Raw genomic sequence first — 12,204 nt, forward strand, 5'->3', positions numbered from 1 at the left:
AACAGGAAGTCGCTCTGTGTGACAATTACGCTCCCTCTAGTGAATGGAATAATAAAAACACATTATGATTACTGATACATCTGAAAACTATGTAACAAGGAAAACACTTGCAGTAAGTATTTTATCGCATATAATTTAATTAAAACTAAGGATAATAAAATTTCAGATGATTTTTAACCTGATTTGATAATAATAATCATATCAATCCTTTGGTAAGGATTCATATTAACTACCAAACATAGCATAATATCTATCATTTATTAAAAATATCTGTATGTTAATGTGTATGATTCTCTCAGAACAATTCTCTTTAGGTCAATAATTTTTTTAATATAAATATATTATTAGCCATTTTAAGATATCTTCTTTACATAGTGTACTCAAAGGCCTATCAATACTAAAATAAATAAATGCTCATATTCTCATAAACTGTATAACTGTATAAAATTATTTCATTTTAGACAAGCATGCAAAATTTAAGCGAAACTGGGCAAAAAAAAATATCAGTAATAGTTATAAAGGTTAAAAACAGTGTTGTATGAGAAATTGCATTCATAACCACTAGATGGCAGTGAAAGACCACTAATGGGGATCATTAAATGAACAAAAATAGTACTGGTAATTTGTTTGCTTGTACAGATTTTAAAATCCCTGCAATAACATTTAAAATCAGAAGTGTGTGTATGTGTGTAAGCATGCTTAATGATTATTAATATAATACTTTAACCATTTAATTTCTGTCTGTGTGTGTGTGTGTGTGTGTGTGTGTATGTGTAGTGGCCACATTTCAATTTTATGTAATTTTTATAAACATGTCTAACAAAAAAAGTCTCTAGGACAATAATTATCAATATTATGTTTAACATTTAAATTTGGACAGTTGTAACAGGTCTATTTTTTATTTTCTTGATGTAGACTACTAAAATCTATAATTATTCAAATGAAAATTCCAAACATCACAAATATATGTAAACTCATGTATTATATGATTGTAAACCATTGTACAAAATTTGATGGAGGTTGGATAGAAACTGACACTTTACTAGCTATGAAAGATAAAAACAATATATGTTTATGGTCAGACTAACCGAAAGTGCAAGTGAATTTGCTAATTTGACCACTTAGTTATTATTATTTTTATATTTTTCAGGTTTAATGACAGTGACATTCAGGTCATTATTACATTTAAAATCACATTTACTCAAAGTTCACAACTTACTACTTTATAAATACAAACATATCAGTTTTGATACCTATGCCAAATTATAATTAAATTTAAAACTGAAAAGAATGTTATAAAAAGGACAATTCCAGTAAGCATTTTATTTCATGTAAGTAATTTCAAATATCATGTACACAAAAGCATAACGTCTAGTATATAACTAAAACATTTACTAAATTGCATCTATTCATGTATTATTTTAATGATTCTAAATAAAAATGGAGAATCTTATAGAGATTAGAAAAAAAAATAACACTGTGATATTATAAAAGTTTAAAACAACTAGGAGTGATTTCATGAAAAGATTAAGCCTACTTCCTAGACTAAAATGGTAGTTTTAACCAGATGAATAGAAATCTGCTTTATGTCATGGTTTTAAATAGTCTCAGACTTAATTGGCACAGTACATAGCAATGTTTTTCTTTCATTAATTAAATAATTTAGGTACTATTAACAGGTAACTGTCAAATGTAGGTCTTTATAATATATTTACTAATAGTTTTAAACTTCTGTAAAGAAGTACATTTAAAACAAGTCTCATTATACAATATCACAAAATGTATTTATAATTCATAGCAATTTTTTTAGAAAAACAAATTATCATATGAAAGAAACAAACGTTTTTAATATTATATTGGCAATAAATATTTTTGTATATTAATTAATAAACTTATGTTATCGGTCTAAAAGAGGTCTATACAGCAATACATACATATATACACAATTTCATTTAAATCGTTTTTTAAATAATTGAAAAATTAAATAATTTATATTAAAAAATATTTAGTTACATTTCAGTTCTTTCCATATATTACAATCATAAATGCTGAAAAAAACCTGAACTCATACAAAGTATTATAAAATAAAAATTTGTATTGATAAAATAAAAGATTAATTTAACACACAAATCATGTAAGATATTAAAGTAAAATATATCCAGTATTCATTATTTGTTCATTCATTTATTAAATCGATTGCTTAATTCAGTTCATTTAAATTCCATTCAATGACTTTTATTAATGGATTTGCTAGAAAACTATGACCCATTAACACACTGCATAAAAAAGGAGGCATAACACATTAAATAATATGAGCAAATACAAAATAATGGTTGTAAGGTATGAGAGAAAAACATTTGAAATTAAAGAATTTTGAAGTAAAATTAAAATAAAACAAATAAATAGTTAATAATAATGAGTAAATAAAATTATTTATTAATTGAGTCATTGAATTTCAGTTGTTTGTATATTTAGATTCTGAAATACTGTGAACATAATACAAAAACCCTGAAGTCATACAAATCAATACAGAAAGTACAATAGAAAATACAATAATATATATATATTTTTTTTTACAGGCAGGCGTTTTGTCAAAAAAAACCTCTTATACATCAAAAAATGTAAAGTAGTATTTGAAAGGAATTATATAAAATAATATTTACAAAGAATTGACATTGACAATGAATCTAAAAAATATATACAATAACTTTAAATAAAATATGAATTCATTTATTCAGTCATTAATTTACATTTTAAATGCACTTTTCTAATTTAGGAAAACAATTGGCAAAGCATTGTTGCAACGGAATTTAAAAATCAAGTGTACTTTAGACTTCTTTGCATTTTTTGTATAACATATGCAGAAATAAACTTTAAGGATTTTATTTTTTGTTTACAATTATGTAGGTATTTATAGTGAGCACACATACACAATAATTGTTAATTCATGTAACATGCAATTTATGTAATTATCCATTTCAAATAATTCTGTGGCAGTAGCCCAATATAAAAAAATCTTCGTCTGAAAATCAGATATGTGACAGAATCCTTGGATCACTTAGCTTCTCTGGTCCTAAGGTGTAAAGTGAACAAGTTTCTGGGAAAAGAGCTGGCTGAACATATGACTGAACACTGGGGCATCCCACATGTATAAAATGTAGGACAAAAGCAAACTAAAAACACATAATTGTCAAAGCTATTATGGACAGTGTTGTCTTTTTTGGGAGAAGCTCTGAAGTTGGCATCAATTCAAGTTAAACAAATAAAATGCTTTACCACTGAGCCACAGGAACACATAACACTAAAAACATTTTAATTATGTCACTATTATTTGTATAATATTTTTTTGCAATGCAGGTTGTGCTAAAGCAACTTCCTCTGGTCATATGAAACCATTAGTTTGTTTCCAGGTTTCAATAAATTCAGATTATGCAGACAATTCAGGTTCCCATAGTCATGTCCTACTGACCATCTAGTTTACAAGAACTTCGAAGGGGAACTGTCTCTGCGGTTCATCTTTGCATCCAGTTCAAACTGTTTTAACTAAGATAATCAAAAAGATTACTTACTTTTGAAAAGAAAATCACGACTTTGTCATGTTTATGTATTTTGATAGGTAAAACAACATACATTTTCTTGATGGACAAGTAATTTTTTGCTTATTTTCATTATAGACTGATACTTTGCTGATGAAGACATTTACAAATTTTGAAGAAATTCATAATTCTCATTAGTGGAATGCACAGGCCCCCTTAGGGACCAGAACAAAATTCAGTATTTCACAATTAAAAAGATATTTACGTTAGAGAGGCGCTTAGATACTACCAAAACAGTAATTCATCCAAAGAACTTAAAGAGGACAAAAATAGACGTATGAAATACCATTCATTTGGAAACACATATTAATAAAAAAAGGCATGTTACGATTACTAATTAGGCACATCGACTCAGAGCTAGTAGTGAAATTGAATATTGCATTTGATGCCAATCCATTAAAACAGCAGTTCATAATCTTGTTCATCATAACTCCCTGCTCTGTACAATAAAATTCACACTTTTGTAGTAAAAAAAGTTTGTCAGAAGATGCATTTATTATAAACTATCACCCAAATTATACAATTATTGCTTATTAAAATATTACAAATATTTCTACTATACTTATTTTATAGACGTTTTCACATTTAATATAGAAAGCATTCATATATATATATATATATATATATATATATATATATATATATATATATATATATATATATATATATATATATATATATATATATATATATATATGTTTTACTAAACATAAACATGTAAATAGTTTTGAAATTACAAAACTTTATTTTGTTAAAACGAACACCACTGCCCCAGTTCTACTAACTGTAAACAAAATTCTAGATTCTTAGTTTTCCAATTTAATACCAAATATTTATATATTTAACATTATTATACTTCTTATTTTGTGAAAAACATTTACAAAAAGGCAAGGAAAAACAACCCCCAACATTTATGAACAATTATTTTATTTTTACTTAAACTTACTTAACTACAAATAGAAACTAACATTGTTTTTATTCCAATTATACTATAAACATCTCTTAGAACTCAACTTAAACATAAACACTTTTAAAAGTATTGTCAAAAAATCAGCATGTTTCACTTAAAGTTAAATCAAGCAATACTTTGTTTTACTTGTATAAGCATTAACTAAAAAGAAATGATAAAACAGCAAGTATCATTAAACATTCAATAAACAAAGAACTGAAAATGGCCAAAACCACTTTCACAACTGCACTAGGGCTACAGTATTTTCACATTAACCTGAACTGGCATAATTATCAAACATAACTACAAACCAGCATACAAAAACAACAAAGCCCAATCATAAAAATTCAAATGATTATAACTCAACAACTATACTAAAGATCCATGTGTTTCCACATCGTCGACATCAACATCCTCTGGTTTATGTTCTGCATTCACGCCTTCCACTGATAACCAGAAAGAAACAAAGACACACACACAAAAACAAAACAAAAGTCTGTTAACACTAAAACAAATATTAAGATCATGACAAAGACATTTCATACAAAAAAAAAAAATCAATAACTCCGCCTCCCCACCAAACTGTGTTCAACTTTAAATTATGTTCAGTCAAAAACATGCATATCTAACATAGCAATGTCATTTACATTACTTAAAGCGTCTGCTAAATGCATAAATGTAAATGTAAATATAAAACACCAGCGACATGTTTTGATTTTAAACGTGCAGTGCTCATGTTTATTCAACTTATTCAAAGTCAAACACTACAAATAAATCAATGTATGGAAAAATAATTATTTGTCACATGTAGTAAACCATTTTGTGTTGTCACGATATGCTAATTTATTTTAATTCATACCTACATAATCACCACCACCAAAATGTACTTTTTTTTTTTGTTTTTTGTTTTTTTACATAGAAACTTAAAAAAAAAAAAAATAGACCTACCTATCGACCCTTTTTTTTTTTTGTTTACTGTTACTGCAAACCAAAATATTTTAAAGAATAACCTAAGCTCTGTGTTGTTCATACAAATAAAAACCAAGAAAAAAACAACAACAATTAAAGAATGAAATACTCTACACAACTTAAAATGTAAACAGATTTTTAAAACTCTGGAGTTTCAAATCTGGAGACTACCTCTGACTTTTGTCAACAAGTGACTAATTCAAAGAATAAGCGCAAAAAATTGTGTACTAAATTAAAGTCTTAAAATATAAATAAAATGGCATCCATGTAATAAAAAAATCATCATTGAACATTGATCACCCTCATGTTCTTCCAAACCTGTAAAACCATGATTCATCTTTAGAACACAAATTAAAATATTTTTTAAGGAATCTGCATCTATCACCCACCCACCCACCCACAGACGGTTTTCATTTAAATCAAAGCAAAAGAACAACATCCAAAACAAATCCAACTGACAGACCTGAAAAAATTTACATTTACATTCACTATATATTCTCTATAATGACACCAGGGAAAGACAAGACAAATTGTTGAATAGTTGTTTTTTTTTTGTCTTATGCACAAAAGATATTATTTTAGTTTCATAAAATTATGATTCAATCACTAATGTCACATGAACTGCTTTACCAATCTCCTTAGTCTAACCATGTTTCTTGAACATGTAATCATTCACGCTTTCTATGGAGAGTCAGAAAATCACATTACATGGCTTGTTAATCTGAATTTTCTCATAATGTCAACATATGAATCATTAAACCACTGTTTTCAAAATTGATCAACATTTTTTTACACTGTAGCATACATACAATACTTTATTTTGAATGTGCTTCAGTACTACTCACCTCTGTCTGTAACTACCACTACATCCACAGTATCCAATGCAACCAATTCTGCATCGGATGCATCCATGTGTTCATGTGGATGCGTGTCTTGCACCACACTTCTCTCAGGCACCCTCTCCATAGCAATCACCACATCACATTGCAGTGACATCCTGAAAGCCATGTTGGTCATTAAGTGCTCTTCCAAATCCTGTGCTTCGTTTAAAAGAGCAGACAGGCTCTCCTTCTGCACGTATCTGTATAAAAGTACAAACAACACTAACCATGTTAAATTTTGCACAAAATCCAAAATATTATCCATAGCACAATTAACAAAAACATGCAAAAACTATCTTACAATATCATATACCATAAACTAAAGCTACATAATTAATCATTTTTAAAACCAAAATTACTTAAAACTTATCTTCCAACCGTAATGATATCGAAAACATGTAATTACTGTATCATCATTATTAATTTTATTTTTGCTTTACCTATCAAATTGATTAAAATAAATAAAAATTAATTCATCACATTTTTTTTCTTGAAATTAATAATCCATCCCACCTAACATTAACATTTTTAAATGTACATGTATATTGCAATAATTTCACATTCAATCTATAAATAAATGTGTCAAAAGACAGCTTATTTTTACATTATTACATTAATAACAATTAATATTATTTTCCCTATAAAAAATATATTTAACCATTTATTATAGCCATTCAACATTACATTATAATAATAGCTATCAATCAATTTATTAAGCTTAAAAAACATTTAAAATTTCTACTAATAGATTTTACGGTTTATAAACTTATTGCATATTAACAACTCATAGAATAATAAATTTTAAAAAATTGTATACAAGATCTATAAAACTATTATTACATTACAATTAAATGCTTTGGAACCACGCTGTCTAAATAATTCTAATTGGCTGGCAGTAAATCCATTAAATGCAAACGTATTTCCAAACCACTTAATCACCATTTTAAATTAATACACGGCTTTTATTGATACATACAAACCCACAAACACAATTCACACAAAAACAGACAGAGATACAGCGAGACATACAAATAGAATGAAAAACAGAAACACACCGACAGAAACATTTCAATCCAATCTAATTAAATTAATCTTATACCAGTAATAAGTCATATATACCCAAGACACCTACAAAATGAATAAATTATTAGCTAATTTTCATTTTTGATAACTAATCCTTCAAAGTAATTTAATGCACAGTTATCAATACATAATCTTTACTTATTTTATAACAAAATATAACTGCAATATTAATGTTTTATTACAATTCTTCAGCAAAATTGTAATAATAATTATTTGAAAAACCAAATTACAACTAGTTAATACTTTTGTTTGTTTCCATTATTATAAACTAAAAAAAATGTAATAATAATTTTTATTTCTCCAAATTATGCAGTCATGCAACACATAATACTTAATTTCAATTACAATAAATTACATATAAATGTTAAAAATACCTTTTAATAACGGAGTTCGACAAAGTCAACTCCTTCTCGCCAAACTCTCCAACAAACGTCACTGAAGCGTTGACTGTTGGCTGGAACGCTTCAACAAGTTGAAGTCTCTTACAGCGAAAACAGCGATGGAATTTTCCTCTCTTCTCAAAATCTTGCTGCCAAGCGTTACACCGAGAGCACCGATGTGAAAGAGCAACCTCTACTGAGGTTATGCTTCCTTCCATGACAACAACTTGACCTTCGTCTACTCTAAACTGAATGACATCATTTAGACCATGGAGAGGGGCCACTTGTTGAATTTCAGTTCTTCGGCTGGTCGTCAGGTACATACTCCCAGCGAAGACTCTAGTACTAACATTAGTTAGTTTGTAGGTGCGACCAAAGTCCAGTTTCCCTATCAAACTTTCCCACAACTGAATTTTGATAGTGCCTGAAGTGTCCTCAAGATAGCATGACTGTGCCTCAATCGATGCTCCCTGAAACTCTACAGTTTCAGTACATTGGCTGACATGTACTACACGCCCAACAACAGCGCTTACCTATTTAAAAGAAAAAAACAAACAAAATTACAATAGCCTTAGCCTCTTAGCCAGCACCAGGCGTACTGAACGCCCCTAAACTCGCATGTGTCAGTGTTTATCAATAGATTAAATGAAACAGGACTCATTTTATCTTGACAATATGTATCATTATAAAGATCTAAGCCTAAAGCATCGACGCCAGATCGCTGTTTTTCAGTGGAAAGCTTATAGAGTCTAGGAACATGACGTCCGCAACGCAATGCATTTTGGGACTTTGGGACATGGACGCTGCTGTATGTATTGTATTGTATTGATAATAGACTGTTTTGTTTGCTCTCTACAGCATCTAAAAATAAGTTACAATGGTAATAGCTTGTTGTGTAATTAATTGCCATACTCGTACTCATGACCGGCATGGAAAAATAATTTGAATGGAGTGCGATTTTTCAGCTTTCCCGCTGGAAAACCGCACCTTGATCTCAGGTCGCCGAGTTAACAAAGTGGCGTCACATAGCTTGGTTAGCAGCAGTAAGAAGGAAAAGAAGGATTGTCCCTTTGGTCTGATATATACACACATATGTATGTGCATTTATATATATAAAAATATAAAGAAATGTACGTTATATAAAAACTTTTTTTTGGATGTGATTAATCGATTTGACAGACTTAACAGTACATTAAATGTTACCTATGCATGGACCACATCTCCTGCATTATCAGTGTTATGCATATTGCATACCACCTGTTACAGTAATAAACGGCAAAATTGATCAATTCTGTATCTCTTTATTTGTGCATCATAACGCACTGAGGTTAATTTGTACAGTTTACAATAACGCATATTAAAAAGTAAAGGGGCCGTGTAACTCGCTCGTTGACGCGGAAAATGTGTAGGTTCTGCACCCATCCATTTGTAAATTGCAGGTGAGACTCGAGAGATTTATCATTTTTAAACTGATCAGAGGTGTACGCTCTGACACTACAAACAAGGTTAGAAAACACATTGGGGAAGGTTACGAGCGGCAGCTCTTTAAGATCATCCGACCACTCTTTGTGTTCGTGCAGATTGAGTTCGTTGATTGTCTTGATTTTTTTCTAAATACCGCATCTTTGCTTCATTGTTGAGTTTTTCTTTACATGTAATCTTAAACTTGATCTATATGTCATGTCACTTTCACTTTCACTTTTACTGATAAGCGTGTCCCCAAAAATGGCTGCGACTACGCAGAATGCAATGCGCAGTGACGTAGTTTGCCAAGCTCTATAAAGACTGTATTTGGTACATTTGTGTAAGCAGTACAGATAAAAACCATGAACATTAGAAACGCTGTACATACCAGATCCGTCATATTAACGAGTCATAAACACATCCACAGTTGTAAATACCAGTTTAGTTAGAAACGTAAGGGTCCACTGAACGACATCTCATGAAGCACGTTTATTCCAACGAAGCAATAAAGTTGTAATATAAATTATAATTCCTTTGTTTACGTTTCATTTATTCAGCGACAGAATTGTTTGCGTCCATTATGGAATAACTCACGGTCGGAAACTGCGTCTTGGTAGTAAAAACACGGCATGGTTTTGCAGCATACAGTGTCACAAACAGAATGAAGCGATCCAGCGGAAAAAAAGAATGAATGAAAAATAGGCGAAAGATAGTATATTTGAATTTTGGCGCTCCCTCGTGACGCGCTCTGACGCACTTGTTGGCTGATCTGTCGTCGATGCTTTAGGCTTAGATCTTTATAATGATACATAGATTGTCAAGATTAAATTTGTCCTGTTTCATTTAATCTATTAATAAACACTGACACGTGCCAGAGGCTTTAAAGACGACGGCGTCGAGGTGCAGGCTAAAAGGTTTTAAAATAACCTAACAATCGATAATTCTACATCACATGTAACATTTACCACAACAGACCCGTTATTCACTGACAAGCGGAGCAAACCATGATCATGTTTTCCACAGCTTGTCAGTGAACAAGTAATAAATGCTGCTGTCAAAGACCACAATGCGCTCCACTCGATGAAATATTGACGTCTGTCCAGTTGACTCTTACAGCGTTTTAATTACTAATTTTTTACGGCAACATATTAAAATATACAATCTATACGAATCTACACCAAATATATCTTGATTTAAAAAATAAATTAAACTTACCTGCTGCTTAGGAGCCATAGCCTTTACTTCAGCAAGACTGCGAATGCCGCTGTCTAAGGGCTGCTTAAAACTAAACGGCAAACGCTCAACGACATTAACTTCTGTTGCCCTGCCACATTGCACGTCGTATCCTTCACCCTGAGAACCTACAAACAAATACTTTCATTAAAATGCAAATACAAACCTATTAAAAATCATCAAAATTGTATACCGCTCACTTACTAACTCGTTTGGAGACATTTGACAACTTAACGGGACTTTTATTTTTTTCAGCCTGCTTGAAGGTCGTGTGCTTCTCGGCCGCGAAAATAGCCATGTTCCGAAATTCGTCACGATCAGTCTGGATGACTGCATTGAAAAGTTTTACTCTTTTATATAAAGAGATCCTACACTCGGTTACATTATGTATGTAACCACAAACCGTATCCTTATCCTTCTCCTCATCTGCTTCACGTTTAGTACCTCGAGACGCCATTTTCTCTCTATCGCTACACCTTCTCTGACTCTTAATTAGTGGTACGTCATTCTTGAACGATTCGTTCATTTTGAAATGAACAAAATGACTGATTCGTTCATTTTACTGAACAAGACACAAGTTCTAAGTCGGTAAAATAATCCGAAATTCCCATACTCTCAATTAAATGCTAATGTACTTTCTGTTTTACTTTTATGTTATGCTGCTCAAACCAGATAAAAATGCATATTTCACCACCTAATGACATGGACTATGAAACACTCAATAAAAATTAATTAAAAAAAATAAATACAACAGTACACTATATGTATCATATTATACAATTTTTTTTTCAAGATATTTATTACAGCTTTATATTTTATATTTATATTTTATAAGAACTATTTAATAATTTAATCAGCAAAATTAAAAAGCAAATTTAACAAATGAATATTACTATCACCTTCTGCTGTATTCCTACAAAAGCTGAATTAATGAATTAATATTCTTTAATTACTGTACTTATTTCCTCTATGTATCTGTTTCACTCATTATATGCCTATATTTTCCACTATTTGTCTAATTCAGCAATAACTGCACAATCCTATATGGTGTTTTCATATTTTATATCTCAGTTAACTCCATATGCCCTGGCCTTAGCCTGTAAGAAATATAATCTTCTTTCCTTCTCACTTAGAACTCCCTACCTTTCTGCTTATTATCTCAATAAAATTAACAATTGTTATTTATCTCCCTCTTTTATTATGCATTCAAATTTAGATTTTTCATTGCTATAAATTATTTTTCTAATTTCTCTACTTCATCATTCCCAGTCAACCCAAAATATGCCAAAACCCACAAAAAATTAACTATCTATTTGTCTATTCCAACAAATAATAATTAAATTTCAATACAACACCTTCTCTATTTCTGATTTTTCAACACCCACAAATAAGTCCAAAACTTCAACTACCACATTACAATTTCATTTAGTCCCATATCAATTATTCTATTCATTAATATCATTCTTTTTAAGGCTTCTTCTTAAACTTCAAACTTAAATTAAAAATAAATGAACATTGTCAATAAAACTGTACATGTTCATTTCATACTCATAAAAAAATGTATATTGATATTCCAACTCAACCAAAAGTCCCCAACTCATACGTTTGATTTACTAAGCCCTAATATTAAATGTCATGGGTGAATATTT

The 12,204-nt window shown here is 30.0% G+C and overlaps 1 protein-coding gene across 1 annotated transcript; it reads right to left on the reverse strand.

Moving 5' to 3' along the window:
- Window positions 1–7,842: 7,842 nt before the first annotated feature.
- LOC113088784 (uncharacterized) lies at window positions 7,843–11,012 on the reverse strand. Its single transcript, XM_026255836.1, has 3 exons — window positions 10,760–11,012; window positions 10,538–10,683; window positions 7,843–8,391 (listed from the first exon to the last, which is right to left on the reverse strand). The coding sequence occupies exons 1-3, from the start codon at window positions 11,010–11,012 to the stop codon at window positions 7,843–7,845; spliced, it is 948 nt and encodes a 315-aa protein (XP_026111621.1).
- Window positions 11,013–12,204: the final 1,192 nt, after the last annotated feature.

Source organism: Carassius auratus, unplaced genomic scaffold (assembly GCF_003368295.1).
Source record: "Carassius auratus strain Wakin unplaced genomic scaffold, ASM336829v1 scaf_tig00047247, whole genome shotgun sequence".
NCBI classification, from domain to species: Eukaryota; Metazoa; Chordata; class Actinopteri; order Cypriniformes; family Cyprinidae; genus Carassius; species Carassius auratus.